The sequence below is a fragment of the Delphinapterus leucas genome, chromosome 12 (genome assembly GCF_059928025.1).
Source record: "Delphinapterus leucas isolate spDelLeu-1000000601 "Yukka" chromosome 12, BTC_Dleu_Yukka2, whole genome shotgun sequence".
Classification (NCBI taxonomy): Eukaryota; Metazoa; Chordata; class Mammalia; order Artiodactyla; family Monodontidae; genus Delphinapterus; species Delphinapterus leucas.
In genome coordinates, this window is record NC_143140.1 from 62,270,361 (window position 1) to 62,293,415 (window position 23,055).

At 33.5% G+C, this 23,055-nt stretch overlaps 1 protein-coding gene across 5 annotated transcripts in view; it reads right to left on the reverse strand.

The window, feature by feature from the left end:
* Positions 1–10,899: 10,899 nt before the first annotated feature.
* The window catches only part of THEMIS (thymocyte selection associated), a 173,031-nt gene continuing 160,875 nt past the window's right edge, over positions 10,900–23,055 (reverse strand). For 4 of the 5 annotated variants that reach the window (XM_022556268.2, XM_022556242.2, XM_022556261.2 and 1 more), the window contains one exon: positions 17,781–19,436. In XM_022556268.2, the coding sequence (XP_022411976.2) occupies positions 19,395–19,436 (42 nt within the window). In that variant the 3' untranslated portion in view covers positions 17,781–19,394. Of the gene's footprint in view, positions 16,894–17,780; positions 19,437–23,055 lie in introns of those variants that run through there. The other variant, XR_016395200.1, reaches the window with a different exon arrangement.

The following is a 23,055-nucleotide window of genomic DNA, read 5'->3' on the forward strand; positions in this document are numbered from 1 at the left end:
TCTTATTATAGATTGTTTATTGATTATTTGCTTCAACACCACTATTCTGTTTTTCTTTTAATCCAAGAGGACTTGATGTGTCCTTTTTAAATGCTACTGTAAATCATACAGATCAGCTCAGACTATTTTATCTTCAAATTACAATACAGTAAAATTGACTTTTTTTCCTTTTGGTACACAGTTCTATAAATTTTGAGACTTGTATAGAGTAATATAAACATGAACTATAGTCAGGACACAAAAGAGTTTCATCACTCCCAGGACTCTTTCATGATATCCCTTTATAATGACCACATCCCCCATCTCTATCTCTGGCAACCACTGATCTGTACTTCATGACTATAGTTTTATTTTTCTGAGAAAATCCAATAGACAGTATCATACAGCATGATATTTTGATACTGGCTCTTTCACTCAGGCTTTGTAGTTCACTAAATTCTTTGAGGAGTTTTGTTGTTGTTGAGTTTTTTTGTTCTGCTTGTGTTTTATTATTTTCTTGCTGCGTAGTATTCCATTGTATGGATGTGCCAGTTTGTTTATCCATTCACCCACTGAAAGATATTTGGGTTCTTTCCAGGTTTTGGCAATTATAGATTGAATTGTTATAAATAATCATCCATTGCATGATTGTTATAAACAATCATAACGTTTGTGTAAACATACATTTTCATTTCTCTAGGGTAGATGCCCAGGAGTGGGATTGTAATATCAATGGCAAGTATCTGTGTAATTTTATAAGAAATTGTCCAGGTGTTTTTTAGAGTGGCTGTTTTAGTTTACTAGGGCTGTTGTAACAAAGTGCCACCAACTGGGTGGCTTAAACAACAGAAATAATTGTCTCACAATTCTGAAGGCTGGAAGTTCACAATCAAGGTGTCAATAGGGTTGGTTCCTTCTGAAGCTGTGAAGAAGAATCTGTTTTGTGCCTCTCTCTCCTAGCTTCTGGAGGTTTGCTGGCAATCTTTTGTGTTCCTTGGCTTATAGATGCATCACCTCATCTCTCATGGTCACTTGATGTTCTCCATGTGCGCATAACTGTGTCCAAATTTCTTCTTCTTATACCGATACCAGCCATATTGGGTTAAGGGCTCACCCTAGTCCAGTAAGACATCGTTTTAACTAATTACATTTGCAATAACCCTATTTCAAATAAGGTCAACTTCAGAGGTACTGAGGGTTAAGACACAATTCAACCCATAGCAGTAGCTATGTTATTTGGTATCCTCACCACAGAATTCCAGTTCCTCTACATCCTCATCCACACTTGATATTGTCAGTAATTTAGCCATCCTAATAAGTGTATAGTGGTATTTACCATAGTTTTTATTTTCATTTTCTTAATGGAAAATTGTATTGAATATCTTTTTATGTGCTTATTTCCCATCCTTATATCCCTCTTTGGATGGAACTGTCTCAAGTTCTTTACCCATTTTCAATTGGGTTGTTTGTTTTCTAAATGTTGAGCTTAGAGAGTTTATTATATATGATGGGTACAAGTACATTTTAGATACATGATTTGCCAACATTTCTTCCTAGTCTTCCTTTTCATTTTCTTAATTCCATCTTTTGGAAGGTAAACCTTTTTAATTTTGATGAGATCCAATTTATTATTATTTTCTTTTATGAATTATGATTTTGGTGTCAAGTCTAATATTGTTGTCTACCTCCAGGTTACAAAGATTTTCTCCAACATTTTTTCTTTTGAAAGTTTTATAATTTTACATTTTACTTTTAAGTCTATGGTTTTCTTTGAGTTAATATTTATATAAGTTGTCATGTCAAGGTTTGATTTTTAACATACAGATGTTCAATTTTCCCAACACATTTGTTTAAAAGACTATCCTTTGACCACAGTATTTCTTTGGCTCTTTTGTCAAAAGTCAGCTGGCTTTATTGGGTCTATTCTAGAGTCAGTGGGTCTGTTCCTGGAATCTCTGTTCCATCCACTGTCTACCCTTTCACCTATATCACACTGTCCTAATAACTGTAACTTTGTAATACTAAGTCTTAAAACTAGGTAATGTTATTCCTTTACATATATTCTTCTTTTACAAAATTGTTTAGTTATTCAACTTCCCTTGACATTCTCTTTGCTATTCCATGTAAATTTGTGAATCAACTTGTCTATATATTAAAAATCCTGCTGAGATTTCAATTGCATTGTGTTAAACTTTTATATAAATTGGGGAGAATTTAAGTGCTTACAAAAATGAGTCTTTCAACAATAAACACAGCATGACTATGGTTTCTAATCTTTTGATTTTTTTTTGGTTAGAATTTAAAATTTTCAGTATGAAGACCTATTTTTTTGTTTGTTTTTGTTTGTTAGAATTGTATCTTAATATTTTATCTGGGATAAAATATTTTCAGTCGTATTAATTTTTTTTTCTAATTTTTGTTTCCAATTGTACTTTGCTAATATATAGACATAAGATTAATTTTGAGTTGTAGACTTGTATACTGCAATCTTACTAAGCTGACTTAATTCTTAGATTTGTTTGTAGATTCTCTGAAATTTTCTATGTAGACAAGCATGTTGTCTGTGAAGAGAAATATTTCATTTCTTTTTCTGAAAAGTATGCCTTTTGTTTCTTTTTCTTGCTCTATTGCACTAAGCATTCTGTACAATTTTGAATGGGAGTGGTGAGAGTGAACTTCCTTACCTTGTCCCCAGTCATAGGAGGAAATCTTTCAATCTTTCATCATTAAGTATGACATTAACTGTGGGGCTTCTGTAATGTCTTTTAGTCAGATTGAGGAAATTCCCAGCTCTTCCTAGTTTTCTCAGAGTTTTTAACCATGAATAGAATTTGTATTTTGTCAAGTGCTTATTTTGCATTGATATAATCTTACAGATTTTATTTTTTATATTGTTAAAAATGCAGACTACATCCACTGATTTTTAAGTCAGTTTTGTATGATTAGGATAAACTCCGCTTTGTAGAGGTGCATTACTCATTTTATATATTGCTGAACTTGATTTGTCAATATTTTATTGATGATTTTTCTATCAAAATTCATGATAAATATTGGTCTCTGTGTTTGTTTTACTATCAGGGTAATAATAAACTTATAAAATGGGTTGGAAAGTGTTTACCTCTCTTCTATTTTCTGGAAGAGATATACAGAATTTTCAATCTCTTTTCTATTATTCATATGGTTAATTTCCATTGCTCTACCTTTCTTCTCTCAATTCCATTCAGCTACTGAGTTCATCTACCATGTATTTTATTTTTATTATTATATATTTCTGTGTTAAAATTTCTATTTATACATATCTTCTATTGCTTTAGTACTTAAAAAAATTTCCATTTGTTTCAAGAATGTTCATGATTACATGTTTGAGCAATTTTATGATAGCTGCTTTAAAGTTTCTGTCAAACAACTCCAACATGTATATCATCTCATCCTAAGCTTCTGTAAATTGTCTTTTTCCATGAAAATTGACATTTTCATCTCTCTTCATAAGCCAAGTAATTTTGGATTGTGTCCTGGACATCTTGACTGTTTCATTACGAGACTCTGGGCATTGTTTAAATCTCCTGGAGAATGGTGACATTTTTGTTTTAGCAGATAATCTACCCAGTAAAGTTCACACTGTGAATTTCTACCCATCTTTTGTAGGCTATGGTTTCAATGTCAGCTCGGTTTTTGAAGCCTTGCAATGCCACAGCACTACTGGATATGTGCCCTATTTAGCGGTCAGTCTGGGATCTGGGAAATTCAATGTACTTATTAGCTCAGTTCTCAAAATTTTATGCTAATTTGAAATATATCTATGCATATGCAAGTCGAAGTAAGCTCAGAAGTTCTTAATTTGTGGATGGCCTTTCTGAGCTCTTCCTTCTCCATGAATCTGGAGATAGCTTGTGCTTATCAGCTGACAGTTGATGTACTCTTAGATTCATTTGAATAATAAAATACCCAACTAAAATCCTATTACAAAGACTCTGTTCAACTGAGAAAACTGTTAAAAAACAAAAGAAAACAAACAAATACAACACTTTCTAAAAACCAAACTGCCATATAGCTTATTCCTATGTCATATCACCACCCTGTGGTCTTTATATCTTAGGACTTAACAACACCACAAATCAAGTTTTCCTTTAGGATATTTCCTAGTTTTCCTTAAAAGTGGTTTGTGAAACTGCACAAGATAACAGGACTCTGCAGAACTGCCAGAAAGGTGCTTTGAAACACAAGGTATATGGAACCTCTTAGATAAAGAATTATATGGAATGAGGAGAAAATTATTAGTTAGCCCATATCTAGAATGGAGACTCAATTTTCAGATTAGCTTGATTTTTATGAACTATTTCAGATCCTTAGGTCCCTATCTTTAGTCATGGAAATACACTCAGAAATGATAAAATCAGCTATGTGTATCTATAGTAAAAAATATTCTGAAATACCTATGAAAATCAATAGAAACATAATATCCAACTTACCCCAAATAATGGATGTTCTAAACTGGGCTATCTTTAAGTGGATATTTTAAAAATTAAATTTTGTGAATATCAAGTTCAATTATTCACAAATTATTGACAGTAATTTTATCATACAAAATTAAGCATAAAATATGAAGAAACTGTTTACCATGTTGATAGATTAAATTTAACTAAACAAAGCACCATCCTTCAAAAAATCCTGTTTTACATAGAAAAGTATAAATTATAGTAATGGCTGTCATTGCTTTTACAATTATGAATTCTTATCTATTTGAATTACCCTTCCTTGTTTCAGTTGATTCTGACATAAAGTGATATTCTCAGACCAATGGGCAATTTTGATCAAGGGATCAGCTAAATTTTAGTGTGTATAACAAAACAAAATTATATGCATACAACAAAATTATAACAAAAATTAGCTGCCATTCATCTTTCCCAACAGCAGTAAAAAATCAAAATGCATTTTAACTATTTTGGGGTATAAAAGGACAATTTTTTGTATTTAAAAATAGGTAAAGTATTTGGTGTGTTGGACTTTACATTTTTCTAAGAATTGAGATTCTTCTAATGAAAATGTAAATTATTATTGTAGTAGTAATGTTACTGTAGTATGATGTATCTTTATCAATACTCTTCAACAAAGTATTGACAGGTACTCATCTATTCCTTTCTTTACAAACAAAATTAAAGATATAGTCACAACATCTTGAAGGATGGAGAAGGAGGGGTTTAGTTAACTGAAATTTCAAATCTACAAAAACTAACTCTTTGTATGGATATAATTGTGGAAATGGCCTTTACAGAGTTGATCAGGAACAATTTTGTGCTTAAAATTGAACATTTGTTGGCCAAAAGTAAGGCTTATTGTAGAAAGCAGACATGGTCTAAGTTTGATTATGGAAAACATAGGTTTACTACACTTTTATAAAACCAGGTTTTTAAAGATGTTATTAGATTAAATGTTGTATTTTTTCCTCAGTTCTCACAATTGTTAACATTCTAACAGGAAAACACATAAGCATATACCCCAAATCTGATTCTAGTCATTATGAATATGATACACTTTGAAAGCATTTCAGATCATTCCAGATGCATATCTAATACTACGTAAGCTTTTTCCTGTGTTTTAAGCATAAAAGGCTTTACATATATATAATAACCACAAATGGTGTTCCCCCCTCATTTATAAGACTGTAAAATTACATGCATAAATAAAATTGATTTTCAGTTAGAGTGATTTTACTGTTGCCTAAATATTAATAAGATCCTCCCCCTTAGGTTAGCATTCACAGGCATCTTCCAGTAATTTTGTTGGCCTATTGAAGAACTGATGGGCTGCGTATAGCTTGTCCCTGACAGTTACTGACAACATTTGAAATGATGAGTAACGTTAGATTCTTATTACTTCAAATCATCATTTCTTCTTGATGTAAAAACACATTTTCGGTCTCATATTTTTCCTCCAGAAATATCATTGAATTTTTAAATTTATTAATATAACAATTGTTGAGGAAGCAAAACCCAGAAAATATTATATTGTGTTTATAAATTAAAATAGGCAGAAAATACTGTGTGAAAAAGCAGTCATGTACCCTCCCTCCCAAAGCAAAAAATTACAAGGATATTTTCTAAAAGTTCACTTATTACCAATTTCTGCTTATAACTCTTTTTTTTTTTTAATTGGGGTATAGTTGCTTTACAATGTTGTTTTAGTTTCTGCTATACAATGAAGTGAACCAGCTATGTAATGGGGAGTAAATATTTTCATATCTGAATATTTAGATCACAGAACTATACATGATCACAGCACTCTTGAATAAAAACAACTAGCAGTATGATATGACAAATGAGGCAATGCACAAGAGTGAAACAAGGTTAACTAGAAGATCACCCCCTAACATTCAGTATATAAACAAAACATAAAGCTGCCTGTTAACATATAACACCAGAAATGTGTGTGCTATCAAAACTGGGTGTTAATAAGTGACATAATCTAAAGCCATCAACTATCCAGAGTGAGATCGATGTGTGTTAGAAATAGTGTATCCCTACATTCTTGCCTGATAAGAAGTTTGCCTGCACTTGGTTCAGTGGCAGATACTATCGAATCATCTCCTTGACAATTAGGGAAGGTGAGACTCAGAGAAAACTCAATAAGTCTGCATTTACTCCTACAAATTTTTTTTAAAGATTTGAATATTATGAAGCAAAATTTGCAAAAAGCTGGGTTTCCTTTGTGGAGTGCAGCCCTCATTCCTACAATCTTGATAAGAAATCTTTTTCGAAAGGATTTTTCACAGTGGATTCTTATTACTGGAGATTAACAGCCCTTCATAGTGACTTTGCTAACTTATAGGACAGTGTTGCCTGATTTAAGTTTTCTCCACAAAGCACCTTATTCTACAGGTTCTACGAATTCTTTGATATATCTTACATTGTATGGCATGGATAGGAAAAGAATTAGAAGTTCAATCATAGATGTGTCATTACAATGCATGATCAAAAAACGAAGTGTGACTTCTAGATATCATCCAATGTTTTTGCAACATTTGCTGGGCACCTTTATGGCTCTCCCACAGTTGGCCTGCCCTCTCCATGGGGTCCTCAGATAAGAGATCCTTTGCAACATGCCCTTTGACTGACCTGGAGGCAATGTGAAGCCTCTCTGTTCCTTTCCCGGGTCTCACTACTTTTGCTTCCTTCAGTGCTCTTGAACAGAAAAAAAAACAAAAACAAAACTACAACAACAACAAAAAACATTAAACATGAAAACCTGCCCAACTAAAGGAAACAATAATTAAAACTGCCTTACCAGAATTTTGCCTATCCAGTTCTGCAGTTTTCAGACAAAACCGAAAATTCTTTCCCCGAATCCTAGTGTTCTGCTCCAGCCCTTCCCCAACTCCTAGGTTATAGCGCAAAAGAAACAGTCTATAATTGAAAATTTGACAGTTACTCTTTCAGTCTAGCTCCAGAATAAGTGTGCCTTGTTGGACCAAATTTTACCATAACTGAATCATTTGTAGTCATTACAGTAAAAATATCTAAATTAATATGGGCATGGAAGGAGGCAGCTTATGCATTTTTAATTATATTAAGAATAACTTTCTAGATATTATAGCTAAATTCTAGTTTGGAAGGTATAACTATCTCTTACCTTTTAGAATATAAAGAAAAAAAGATTGAGTGGAGAGTTAGAAGCATTTTTTTAAAAACTTGGATGTCACAAATTTTAGCTTTTGATAAACTCCAATTTTACTGACAGTCAGCATGGGATTAGATATTGTGTTTGGAAAACACTGGTGAAGATAAGGGAGAAGCAAAACTTTTGAGAAAATGGCTGCTTAGATTTATAAACTAGACAACTAGCAACATCTAGTGGTCATCCGTATGATCAACCCTTCTCTTCATTTCCATTGTTGCTTAGAATTCAGTCACATGCCAAAATTCTTGGTAGGTATTTTGAATTAGGTTAAAATAAAATAAAATAAATACAGAAAACAATATAATCTGAAATCTAAGCATTAGTTCTAATGTATATATAATATAAAAATACAATACACATATTATTATTCACAACTGTTTGGTGTATGAGCAATAGGATTTAATACATTGAGCATTAAACAGTGTTCAGCTGCTTTACTTGTCATAAGAAGGGCTAAAATTTTGCTATATAAAGCAGACAGGACTTAATTTTACCAACTTTAACCCTAGAAGTTAAATTAATATTTAAAAACTCCTGTTATAGATAACTATTATTTTAACTGATAGAGCTGGCATGGATTTTGAACCATTATTTATTTTACTCAACAGTTTGATATAAGACAATAAGAACAACAGGTTTTAATCCTTGAATATACATACACTGATAGTGAGGGCTCATACACATGTAAAGAAATAATAGCTAATAGTTACTTGGGTCAAAAGAAAGCTTCTTGGGGTTTTTATATTTTTCATGGCCAGGCTATAAATAAATAAGTAAGAGTTGAATACAGGTTAAAAACTCTCAGAAAATCTATGATTCCTTGGGAGAAAATATTTACAAATGATGCAACTGACAGGGGCTTAATTTCCAAAATATACAAACAGGTCATGCAGTTCAATATCCAAAAAAAAAAAAAAAAATCAAAATCAGGCAGCAGACCTAAATAAACATTTCTCTAAAGAAGACATACAGATGACCAAGAGGCACATGAAAAATGCTCAACATCACTAACTATTTGAGAAATGCAAATCAAAATTACAGTGACATGTCATTTCACACCAGTCAGAATTGCCATCATCAAAAAGTCTACAAATAATAAATGCTGGAGAGGGTGTGGAGAAAAGGGAACCCTCTTACACTGTTGGTGGGGATGTAAATTGGTGCAGCCACTATGGAGAACAGTATGGAGGTTCCTTAAAAACTAGAAATAGAGTTACCACATGATCCAGCAATCCCATTCCTGGGTGTATATCCAGAGAAAACAGTAATTCGAAAAGATATATGCACCCCAATGTTCATGGAAGCACCATTTACAATAGCCAAGATATGAAAGCAACCTAAGTGTCCATCAACAGATGAATGGATAAAGAAGAGTGGTACATATATACAATGGAATATTACTCAGTCATAAAAAAGAATGAAATAATGTCATTTGCAGCAACATGGATGGACCTAGAGATTATCATACTAAGTGAAGTATGTCAGACAAAGACAAGTATCATATGATATCACTTACATGAATCTAAAAAATGATACAAATGAACTTATTTACAAAACAGAAATAGACTCACAGACATAGAAAACAAACTTATGGTTACCAAAGGGGAAATGGGGGGAGGGATAAATTAGGAGCTTGGAATTAACAGATACACACTACTATAAATAAAATATATAAACAACAAGGTCCTGCTGCATAGCACTGGGAACTATATTCAACATCTTGTAATAACCTATAATTGAAAAGAATCTGAAAAAGCATATATATATATATATATATATATATACACATACATATATATATATATATCTGAATCACTTTGGTGTACACCAGAAACTAACACATTGTAAACCAACTATACTTCACTTTAAAAAAAGAAAATAGACAATTCCTATTAACATAATTCAAATTCTCAAAAAGATTATTTCAAAAATTGATAATATAACATATAGTATGGATACTGAAAACATAAACAGGATATCAATCTAAAAAGAGAGGGAAGAAATGGAGGAAAGAGATTAATGTTTATTTATGCACATTGCAAGTGCCAGACACTGGGTAGTACTTCATGTGCATCTGTCATCGTAATTCATCTCCATGGTAATTCTGGAGACAGATGTTATTGGCTGCCCCCCTCCACCCTATTATATAAATAAAGAAATGAAGTTCCACTTCTGTGATCATTCAACCAGTAAGTGACGAATCTAGGTTTGAATTCAGGTCAACCTGACTCCAAAATCAGTGCTCTCAAAGTTTTACATATGATATCAGCATTTATTTTTTAGTTTTCTAAATGTTTTGCAAGCCCAGGAGAGAAATGGCTCCAGGGTCACACATGTTGTCTTGAAAGATACCCCACTGTTCAAGTCTCTCTTTTATTCATCATTGAACAAAGTCTTTCATTTCATGCTTTCATTTAACTATTATGCATTCATGATACTAGAGAAAGCTTAAAATAACAATCTATGTTGAAGGCAGCATAGTAAATTAAATTTACACAACATTAAAAATTTATTCATTTAAAAATCATGTATTACATACCTACAATGTGTCACTGCAAATACAAAGACAAATGACACAAACCGCCTGAATACCAGGAACTCAGTGAAAATACATTCAAACAAGTATTCACAACATTGAACCTATGTTGTTGTATGCTATGTACTGTAGTGGTAGAGGAGAAGTGGGGATGATAGTGTCTGCTTGAATGAATCTTGCAGAATTCACAGAGGAGATGTTTGAACGCTGCAGTTCACTAGCCTGATTGAGGTGGGATAGAAGATCATGCCAGTTAGAAAAAGGAGTCCATGTAAAGGCAAGAAAGAGATGGATAGAAGTAGATGGATGTGAGACACATTTAGAAAGTAATAATACATCAAGGATAATGACTCCCCATGGCCTTAGAATAATGGGAAATATACATCATCACCAGGATGCAGGAGAGCCTGGTGTGATGCCCTGACACCGTTCCCAACAGTCACTAATTATTCATTTCCTATTTTGGTATCACTTACTATATAATATAGTTGTAACATTTTCTCTTAGTTATTTTAAAAACTGTAATACATTTATTGCCAAAATGTCCAACTATATACTTCTATAATTTAGCCCTCACTCCTTGCTTTACATGGTAGTAAGGGACCATAAAAATGACTGCAAACTGAAACTGTGCGAAGTGCTCTTAATAGTCAATGAGAACAATTAAAATTGTTCCATGACCTTTAAATGCCAAGAATTTTGTCTAGACATTAAATAATCATATTGTCATTTATAAATGTACAAGCAAATAAAAAAGAATAGTAAAACTAATATTTATCTAGTACACTATAATTTAAAATGGCAACATTGAGAATTGAAGTGTGATGTTTCTTGGTAAAACACATCAGAAATAGTGTGAACAGTCCCTGCCTTCTTTTTCTCATGTATATCTTACAATACAGAGCAGGCACACCTTCATGAATTGTCATACTTCTTTCTAAGTTTGGATCCAACATTGTATCCCTTCAAAGTTGTGAAATATCTCAGAGGGTTCCTGTAATATATAAATTTGTGCTGTTGCTACCTCTTCTGAGACGAATTCATCCTTTTTGCCACACCCACTTTCCTCATTTATGCCTTCAAGTTCCTCTGGCTGCATACTTCAACTCTCTCAAAGGGCAGCATTGCCAACATTCTCACAGTGAGCTGTTCTTCCACAGCTCCATTTTCGTTTGATTTGAGTTTCACTGTCAGTGTTCTCACGTTTCTTTTATTTGCTACACTTTCATTTTGGTTGGCTTCTTTGAAACCCTCTTTGGATTATCCAATTGTGTAAAACGTCAGGTGAATTTATCACTGGGAGACAAAGAAGCAATACAACTACATTCTTTGCTTTTCTTGTGTGAACTGGGTAATAGATGTGCAGTAAGTGCCCAGTTACCAACATACTTTAAAAGAATCGATGTGATTTGTCACTGATCAATATGTACATTGTTATTTACTCAGGGATTTGTGAACTGAAGAGCTAGAAGCCATGTTTGCTCTTTGTGAAACTGAAATTTGAACTGTGTTGTTGGGGGACTGGTGTTATTTAACTAAACCATAGACTGAAAATTGTGCATGTTGGAACTGTGCAAGGCAAGAACTGCCTGTATGCACATGCACATGCGCACGCACACACACACACACACACACATTGGACTTACCACACCAAGAGTGTGGAACAACCGAAAATTTCATACACTGCTGATTGAAATGAAAAAATAGGACTATCATGGGAATCATTTTGGTAGTTTCTTAAAAAGTTAAACACATACCCACTATATGACCCAAATATTTCACTCCTAGATACTTACCCAAGAGAAGTAGAAGCATCTCTCCATAGAAGGATTAGTACAGAATTGTTCATAGCACATTATTTCTATAGCCAAAAACCTGGAAACAATTTAAATGTCCATCGACAGGTGAGTGGATAAACAACTTGTGGTCTATCCATACAATGAAACAGTACTCAGCAAAATAAAGAATAAACAATTTTATATGCAATATAACATGTATGATGCTCAGAATAATTACACTAAATATAAGAAGGCAGACAAAAAATTATATACTACATAATTCCACTTATAAAAAGTCTGGAAAATGCAAACTAATTTACAATGATAGAAAGAAGATGGAAAGTAGTGACATAAGCCCAGGGAAGAAAGACAAAGAAAAGTAAGAGGAATGGCATGTTGTTCATTATGTTGATTGAGGTGATGGTTTTATATCTATAAATATATGTCCAAATTTATCCAATTTTCCATTGTAATTATGTGCAGTTTATTGTGTGTCAATTATACCTTAATAAAGTTGTTATAAATATTAAAATATATTTCATTTTTCTTTGTCTTTTTTTACTGTTATTAACTTTGTATATGCTTAAAATTTGTATTGCTTTACACTTGTTCAATGGTAATATAAATTAATCAAAATAAATTTGGTTTAATCTTTTTTCAAAAATTTGTTCTGACCTTTATAACATGACAAGAATTTTGACTAATTATTGACAAGATATCATTAAAGTTCTATGTCATTCTTATTGTCCAGAAAATTTCTAAAAATAGGTAATGAAGTCTAAAAGGTTTTTAGACTTTTTACCTTAATTATATGACTAATAGATCAGTCACATAAAAGTGACTGATTTTATCATTAAAAGTACTTAGCATGGCTGCCAGCTGTTGGAATATGGAGGTAATTGGTCACAGAAACATTTGAAAATAGAAATTGTGTTTTTTTCTTCCAATGAGTACATTTTTCAATAAATTTAGAAAAAAATAAATTAGGATAATTCAAAATATTGAATTCAATCCTGGGCAATCCTGGGCATATATTCAATACAAAAAGTGTATTTTTAAAAAAATTTACTGAAATTCCTATCTATGATGGGTTTAAATATACTCTGTAGAAATAACATAACAAATGGTTGGTATCCTAAAATGAATTTATGGAGCAAGACATTTGAAATAATATTTTAAAATATTAATAAGTTTATAGTTGCAGAAATCATGGGAAATCATAGGCCTTCTCCTTCCTTCTTCATAACTTAAACATATGTTTTGACATTAATTGAGTCAAACTTCAAGGTGGATAGGTCTATGAATCAGAACAGGAGCTTGTAGGAGAGAAGCACCACAATCTAATTGTTCATTCTTTCTTGTTGCTGTTGCCATGTTGTAACTGGGTATTTGTGGCCCCAGCTGCTGCTAATAGTGAGGTATTCTTGCAAATAAAATTAAAATTAACAAGTTTACATGCATAGTTTACTTCATACAAATTGATGAATAGTGTTCCCTAGACTATCAAGTTTCAGAAGCAAAAGAGCCATTAGTTTGGCAATTTGGACCCTTCACTCTGTGAAGTACTGTTAACCTTGCTCAGAGGTTGGAATGCTACAGTATCCTAGTAATGTTGCCTGGCATTTCCAGTGATGAACTATTTGCTCTAGGCTGTAGCTCTTTGTAACTACTTTAACAGAAGAAATGCAAAGAGAAGAAAATAGGAGTGCTGTTGTTAAATACTCTGACATGAAATCAGGAACTGACCTAAAATCTAATATAGCCTAAGCAGTATTGATTTCAATGGCAAAATCATAATCAAGCAGACAAAATATTTTTATTGTTAAAATGGAAATGAGTCTATGGGAAATAACATGTACATTAATACCCAAACTTAATAATTCAACCAACATCAATGCAATATTTTCTATGTCTGAAATATTTTCTCAAAACAAAGATCAAGATTATGGATTGGGACAATTACTGCTTCATGTGTTGTAAAATTTCATTTTAAAAATAATAACTTTTAAATAATAAATAATTGTCTTATTATCATTTAATTTTTAATGATTTTAAGATTTATTTTGTTAATATTCCCTTCTTTAAATGTTTTATAATATCAAATACCTACTTCAGGTAAGCAACATTTTTACATCGTATCACAATTTATTATTTCTTAAGAGAAAAACATGCATTTATTACCATATTTTATTTCTTAACTGAAAACCTCTGACACTAAAATTCTGCCGCACAAAACGATCCACTGTTTACTATTATGGGCACTCATTATTATTTTAAAAAACATAAATAAATCATTATTTTAAAATATAAGAAAAACCTACAATTTGGAGAATTCCCCAGTTTCCAATGAATTCTAATTACCTATTCTCAAATCCCCAGTATTAATATCTATAGGGAATTTGAAAAGACCCTGTTAGCAGTTTTATTTAATTCCCACTCTAACAGTCCTGATTACAGATTTATTTAAAATCTACCTTTACCTCTAATTTCCACAGCTTGGGGTATGAGCCCTGGAATTAGATTGTTCCTGCCTACCAAGTTGTCCAGGATTTTATAAACCCATGTCCAAAATTTCACTTCTCCATGACTTTGTTGTGAGAATGCAAAGTAGTAGTATTTTGAGTACATCTTTCTATACATATACCAAAATGAAATAATTAACTCATTCATACACAAACCATGACAACAAAAACCACCAAAAGTCATATGAAACAAAATATATGGGCAAATTCCCACTCTCCTAAGGGAAACCCTGATAAAGCTAATTTACATTTTAGACTTTTAGTATCTAAATGAGAAATATATATGGATACCTTTTATCTTTTAACACTTCTAATATATAATCCAGTAATCCAGATAAGGTTATTATCAGGCAATTATTTCCATGTAATGAGAAGAGAGAAATGATATAGCTTTTCTCCTCCAATAGCATACTATTGACACAGAGGGAAGGGGGCAGGGCACAACCCTTAAAGAATGACACAGCCATTGAGAAAAAAATATGACAAAAACTGGTTAGAACCTGTTAGGCCTAAGATGGTGGAAGATTTGACTTCCAGTAGACCTTGAGAGCCTTATTATATGCTTAATGTAATAAGCATATGTAATATGCATATGCTAAATGACACACCCACAGGTGCCATGACAGTTCCTCCTCCTGGCATTACCAACCCAAGTGCAAACAACACACTTCCTTCCATTAACATAAAGGAGTGTTGCCAGCTCTTAAACTTAATATAAAAGAAATCATGCAGCATATACTATTTCTGTGTCTGAATTCTATCATTCAGTGTTATGGCTTTGAAATATATTCACATTGTTGCATGTATCATCACACTCATGTTGCTGTAGCTTTTTCCACAATCTAGTTGTCTATTCTATGGCTCACTGGCATGGATTATGCCCAGTTTGTATAAGGCTGCTACAAACATCTTTGTACATGTCCTATTCGTAGGTTAATGCACTCAGTTTTGTTTCATTTACACGTAGGAGTGGAAATTCTGAGTCATAGAGCAGTTATTTGTTTGGCTTTGGTAGATACTGTAGTTTTCCAAAGTAGATGTATCAGTTTAAACTCCCACCAGCGATATGTGTGAGTTCTGATTGCTCCACACTTTCTTCAAAACTTGTTCTTGTCATTTAAAAAAAAAAACTTAGCCATCTGGTGGATTTGTAATGTTATATGTCATCATGGCTCTAATTTGCATTTTCCTAAAGATTGCTGTGATTTTGAGCACATTTACATATGCTCATTATCCATTTGGATATCTTTGTTTATGAAATGCCTGCTTAAGCCCTCTATCCTTTCTTAAAATTAGGTCGTCTGCATTTTACTTAATAATTTGTAGGAGTTATTTATATATTCTGGATATAATTCTTTTGTTGGATGTGTATACAGCAAGTACAGTTTCCCATTCTTTGAATTCTCTTTTAACGTACCATTCTTTCTTGATTCGCAGATCCTTATTTCTGGATTTATTTTCTTTCTTAGAGTACATCCTTTATACAGTCTTGTGCTGATAATTCAATTGATTGTAAGTCCTCTCTGTTTTTGTTAACCTGTAAAGGTCTTTTATTCTTATTTTTAAAAATTATGTTGTTTCACAGTTCTTAAGAGTGTTTTCCCCAGTGCCCTGGCTTCTGGCTTCTGTCTTGGCCTTGGTAAAGTTTACTGTTGCCCCAGTTGATGTCCCAGCCTTATCTCTGTAGACATCTTCTCAAATTTCACTATTATATGATGTGTTGGGAAATTAGCTTTTATCCTTCTTGAGATATTCTGTATTTTTTAAATCTGAGAAATTGGTATCATTTATTAATTCTAGAAAGTTCTCTGGTATCATCTCTTTGAATATTGCCTCACCTCAGCCTTGCACCAGTCTCCCAATTTCTCTTGCTCTAACTCTAATTAAATAAATATCATGCCTTCTTAAACTGATCTGAATGTCTTTTAACATCTCTTTTATACTTCCTATCATCTTTTTTTGCTGCATTCTGGGTGGTGACTTAAGAACTACTATCCCCAAAATTTTTTCTTCTGTTGTGCTTAAACATTTTAAAATTATTACTTCTTTTCTAATATTTTTATGTTTGTTTTGTATTCTTACAAGGACAAGACCATTAGAATAAGTTTCCGTTTCAGATTGTCAATCAATATACAAGACACATTAGGCTTACCCAGTACCAAGTTTGCTTACCTTAGTAAAGAGTAAAAAGTAGGAAGAACCAGGTGGGGTTGGGGTCCCAGTTTGAGGTAGTGTGGTCAGGGCAGGTATTTGTATGAAACCTGAATGAAGTGAGGGACTGACCTGTGTAGATATTTGAGCAAAAAGCTTTTCCTGGTGGAGAGAAACCAAGGCAAAGGCCTGGAGGCAAGACCGTCCTGTCCTGTCTGATGAACAGTGAGGAGGCCAGCACGACTTTCGCACGCTGAGAAAGGGGATAAGAAGTCAGAGAAGTAACATGAACAGATCCTGTAGGGCTTTGTAGATCACGTTAGGAATTTTGGCTTTTACTCTGAGTGAGATGGGAAGCAACTGTGGTGTGAAATAATATACGTTTTAATGGATCTTTCTGACTGACTACTGTGTTAAAAATAAACTGATTGGTAGCAAGAGCAGGAATGGGGAGAATGGTTACAGGGTTACTGCAGAAACCCAAGAAGAGATGATTGAACTTGGGTCACACTGGTAGCCCGGTAGGAAGCAGTAACAAGTGGTAAAACTGTGCAAATATTTTGATGGTAAAATCAAAAGAGTACTTTCATTCTGTTAGACTCAGTTTCTAGTATTCCAGCCTATCAGGATATATTCAGATCCTAATTCTGACTCTTCCTTCCCAGGAATTTTACATACCTTTTTCCCTTTAGAAGTAACTTGTAACTTAAGACTTTGGATAAACATCCAGAAGTTTCATTAATGTTGACTTTGATCTTAAAACAAAACCTTTTTATATTAACGTCTTGGTTTATAAGAGCCAAACACACCTCAAAGAACACTCCTTTCTTCATTTCTCACTCCCTTTCCATCCCCTTCCCAAAACTGTTTGACTCAGTTAGGAAGAGGGCAGCATTGATCATTGGAGGTCTTGGCATCTAGCTATGCAGCCCCATCATCCTGTGAAATCTGGTCATTGTGCTCAGCACTGTAGGTCCCTGGCTGCAGGGAACAGGGTGAGGAGGTAAAGAGGCCTCTTCTCCTGGCTTCTTTAACACAGGTAGCCTCTTCCTTAATAGTTAAGAATTCATTTCAATCCTAGCTAAAGAATATCTTAGCTGTTACCGGGAGATAGTTATTAAACGTGACAGAGAACATACACACACGCAAAAGAAAATTTATTTTCAACCTCCCAAAATCTTCCATAGATGAACATGAAGTTTATTACACCTTTCAAATTCAAGAGAGCTGGAAGCACAGTACATAAAAGGAATTACATTGTTAGAAATGTTATATATAATTTCCACTAGAAAGCTCTGGATGATTTACGACCAAACTAAGACATACATTCTCTAGATTTTCTAATCAAAGAACTGTACCTACTAAAAGCACAGATTTAATTGTTCTCATATACCAAATAAAAATACTAGCCTTTCATTATTATTTGAAAAATAACAAACTGGCCAATGAGTTCTATGAGTTTGCCAAGGTTGTTGAGAAAGGATTCTCAGTGGACTTCAATAATCAAATATGGGGACATAAACTTTTAAAAGTTCTTGTTCTTATGGGCACAAATAAGCAAAATAGATAAAAGTTAAACCATCTCAGAAAATTTTAGAAATCATAAATAACAATATATTACCACATCAAATCCCTAAATAATCCTTAGTGTATTGGAAATCAGGGTTCATTTCCACTGAAAAAGGAAGAAAAAAAAGATACAAAAAGTAAGCTAAATCAGAAATATAAACATTGTATGAAAGATTTCTAACTGTAATATTTTTCTGTTGAAAAGTTTTTCATGATTTGTAATCTTCAGAAACTCTTTAGTACTAAACCAATGAATAATTTCTATACATAATGTAAAATAATTATGAGATATGAGATTATGTAAATTTTTGTATAGAGTACAACCTGTGAACCAAGTCCAAAGTTGGCAATTAAATTCCTGTATAATTCTCTGTCTCTTCATTTTGTTAGAGGCAAAATAATGTTGTACCTGTACACTTAGTACATAAATAATAAATAAATGAAATGGCTTTCCTACTATCCTAATAAACATTTATCTAAAGAGTTATCTAGTGTACAGTACATAAAATAATAAGGCATATTATCAGATCTTCGGTGATATTGCAGTAATGAACTCTGGTTATTAGGAGACACGGGAGAAAGTAATGGAAAATTCCTGTAACTAACAATGGCTTTGGCTGTCAAGTCTCAAACACACTTACCATGTATTTCTAAAACAAAATGAAAATGTGAAGTCAAACTCATTTCCACAGCTCCAAGGGAATCAGATAAGAAACCTGATTATTTTAGATCATTCTCAGATCTAATTTTTTTTGTTATTTTTAACAGTAACGATGGTAACACTAAAAAGAGGTAAAACAAATTGAGAAAAATGAAAATATTTGGTGAGCTTTTATTTTCAACTGGTTTTACTCGGAAACTAAAATACAAAATTAATTTCCAATTGCTTAACTGTCAGCAGTGGGAATGAGAACCACAAAAAGTGTGCACATTAAATAAACATGTCCTAAGTAACAATAAAACAATGCACATAGATTTTGGCACAGCAGAATAGACTATGTGAATTCCATATCACAGGTTGCTCTTTAAGTTTTACCTGTTAAAACTTTTAAGGTTGTTTTTTCCTTTGCAGTGGCCAGTCAAATTTCTTCTGGGGTCCACTGGGGAATAGCTGTTTTTTCAGCTAGAAGGCTAGGCTTGCTTTTCCATTGTGAACATTTATGTTCACTGCCCAAGTGGCTTCAGTCACATCTCATTATTTTTGACGTTTTTCATTTTTGAAAATTTCTGTAAGAAAAAAAGATTAAGCTGGGTCCATCAGAAATATGCATTAGAAATAGGAAAGACACTACTTGCTTTCAAACACTGTCTGTAGGAAACTCACATGCATATATGGGTTTTTTTGACAACTAATTGAGAACAAAATAAGAAGAGCCAAAAAAACCAAAAAACCAAAAAAACCCCAAGGAACTAATGCAAACCCAAAACAAAGTAGATATTTCTGCGAGATAATACCTTAAATTTATAAAGTGTTTTTCAGTTTACAAAATGCTTTTCTTTACATTTTAGTTTATCCTTATAAAAACTCTATTTTCTAGGTAATGTAAGGTAAAAAAACTGAACTTGAGGTGTAGTTAAGAGACTTGCTGAGCAATCACACAGCTAGTAAGAGGCTGGAGCTTGATTGTGTTCTAAAAAATGTCTGATTGCAGACCCATTACCTCAGCTGTGACACAATGGTATGGAATGAAGCCCAAACCTAGTGGAGTTCTAAAGATGGCAGAGGAGAAAAGGGTACCTATAATGTTAAACTGAAGAAAAGCAACAGGCCTCGAGCATAAGTTGTACGATCTCTAGCTTCTAATGAACATATACACAGACTTGACATTAACACATCATGTCACACTTGTAAGGAAAGCAAGCTACGTTGCAGAGAGGAATTCTGTCTGTGTTCAGGGAAGACAGACATTTCTTTCCATTATGGCTTTGTGGAGCATGGGTGGTTTAAGAAAAGAACTCTAATAGCATGAACTATAATGGTCAAGAGGTACAGAAGACTGATCATTTCTTTCACTCGCCCACACCTCATTGTACTAGTGATATGTTAAGTGCTAGCCACGTGGACCTGGAGAGGAGCCCTCTGAGGCTCACACCCTTGAGCGCTCATTAGCCTATGACTTCCTCCCTGCCTCCCTCCCTTCTCCTCTTCTTCCTTCCTTTCTTCCTCCCTTCCTCTCTCTTTTCCTCCCTCTTCCTCTTCTTCCCTTCCTTCCTTCCTTTTCTACTACACACTGGCTCTATATAACCTTAAGGAAGTTAACTAACTTTTACGTACCTTATTTCCTCATCTTTGAAAACAAGAGGGGGGAAGGGATAATAATGCTTATTTTATAGGGTTATGACAAAGATTAAATGAGTCAATAAATGTCAAGAGTTTTATATTTTACAATAAAGAGGTTTACTGTCTCACCAACTGTTAGCTATTTTTACTATATGTGTGAAATATAAAGACAAAATATACAGTTTCGTGACCTCTGAGGAGCTCATAGAATAACTGGAGAAGAAAGGGGATGTCAAAGCAGAAAGAAGTAGAACTTCTCAGCACATCATGTTAATTCCCCTAAACAGCCTGAATTTACTTTCCTCTGTTAACATCTCCCCTCAGTGCTAAGTGGTGCTGGGGGCTGGGAGGTGGGGTCCAATGAGAGGAAGATCGCCTGGATCCCATGCTTTCCTTGATTTCATTCTCTCTCCTCATCATCCACTATCCCCAACTGTTGCCTTTAGATTTTCAGGTCTTTCTTTTATCACAAACAGCAATAAAACTACACACTGTAGAATGTATATTACAGCTGAAAGAACGCAGGATTTTTAGGCAGTATGCCCAGATTTAATTCCCACTTCTACCATTTACTATCTTTGTGCCTTTATCTGCATAAAGGGATAACAACCGAATTTTCCCCTCACAGCGTTGCTTTTCCTGAGGGGAGAGGTGGGGAGGGCAAATGAAATAGATATACTGTAGTACAGAGACACAATCTGAAGAACTCCATCTGACTCCTGATTCTAAGACACACTCGCTGCGCATCTTGAGGAATCTCTGAATTCCATTTTCTTACCAATGAACGAGCTTTGGTAGTAATAACTTAATCACAGAGTTGAGGAAACATCAAATGAAATAAAGGACCTGCAAGTGCTTTGTAAAACGTAAAGTGCAACAGAAATATTACTTGCTATTACTAGCTCATATTCACATAAAACTGTTATAAGCCTGTAGTTTGAAAGTTCAATCTGTCATCTTGACAGTTATTAGTCTCACTCTCCCTTGTCAATAAACTGATTTAAGATAGTACAGGGTTAAGCAGAAAAATGGGAGGTGAGGGAGTAGAATAATTAGATTACCTCAATATAAAATAATAGGATTTAAACAATCTTAGTTTTGGAAGGGACCTTATAAGTTGCCTCTCCCTGCCTGATCTAGCCCAATCTTCCACCCAGGGTAGGGATCCCCTAAATAACGCCTGTGCTTTAGTGGTCAGCAAAGCTGACTTCACATTGCATAGAAACTTTGTTATTTATTGCATTAACTTTCAAGAAATCTCAAAATGTGAAAGAACTGATTTCTCTGACAATTATTTAGGTTTTAAAATTCAAATTGATATAAAGTCCTCAAATCTTTTGGCATTCATCGACCACTCCTTTGGAAATGTCACAAACTTAATTTGGAGGTGATGTTTCTTACTTTGAATTGAATATTGACTGATTACTTTTGAATATTCATAGTTACTTAGATGATCATATTAACTGAGGGACATGGAATCATGTACACTCAGTTCCTGGAGATCAAGCCAAATACTTCAAAGAAGAACAGATAGAGAATGAAGTTTTATTTTGTTTCGTTTTGTTTTTCTCTCTAAAATGTATTCTTTGACAGTAAAAGTGTCCTTCCATAGTCAAAATCTATATCTTTGTAAGAACAGACTACTGTTTAATCCACAAAATTAAGCTTTAAAAATACCATAAAATTAGATGAGTAATTTTTTGAACAAGAGTATTAAGTCAAAGAAAATCTCCGTTTCATCTTATTTTTGAGGAATCCAGTTCAGCTACATCTAAAAATGCTTTACATTCTCTTATAAAGCTGGTGTTTCCTAAACAGTTACTTGAACCAAGGCTAGTCACGCCCTACATTTTCCCTTTTGGGAACTTTGAGTGCCACTGTCCTCAAATTGCTCAACCTGATGGTGAACAGTAAAACTTGCAGTAAGCACATCTACCTGCTTTAGGAAGCAGCTTGTTTGTAAAACTTCCTGAAATCTCTTCCAAACATTTTCAACTGAATTTTCATCCATGTACCCATTTTAATATTTGTACCCATCCTCTACTTTCTTTCCTTTAGCATCTTTTGTAACTAAGTTATTGGTTGAGATTGAAAAAACAAATGATACAAGTTAATAGCTGCTTTATTCTTCTTCTCATCTGTGGTGGTTACAAGATATTACATCATTTTTCAAAGATGACTCGTATATTTATACCCCTGGCAACTGTTTTTGCATGTTTGATAAGTGTCATACATTATCTGTCCAGTACAGAATGGGAGTTTGGGGTTCATTTCGCTATTCAAGAAATATTTATTGAGAACCCACAGTAAGCCAGGAACTCTTTTAAATCTAAAGATAGAGCAAATGGATAAAAATTCCTGTCCTCATGGTGCCCTCATGTGGGGAAAGTGGCTCACAATCAAAATAAAGAAGCAAAGTGTGTAGCATGTTAGCTGGCATAAGGGAGATTGGTAGTCCCAGATAAAGAGATTACAATTTTAAATAAGGTGTGTATGGAAGGAATCACCAAGAAGGTAATGGCTAAGGAAAGACCTAAATGAGACAAAGATAAAAGCCATGTAGAT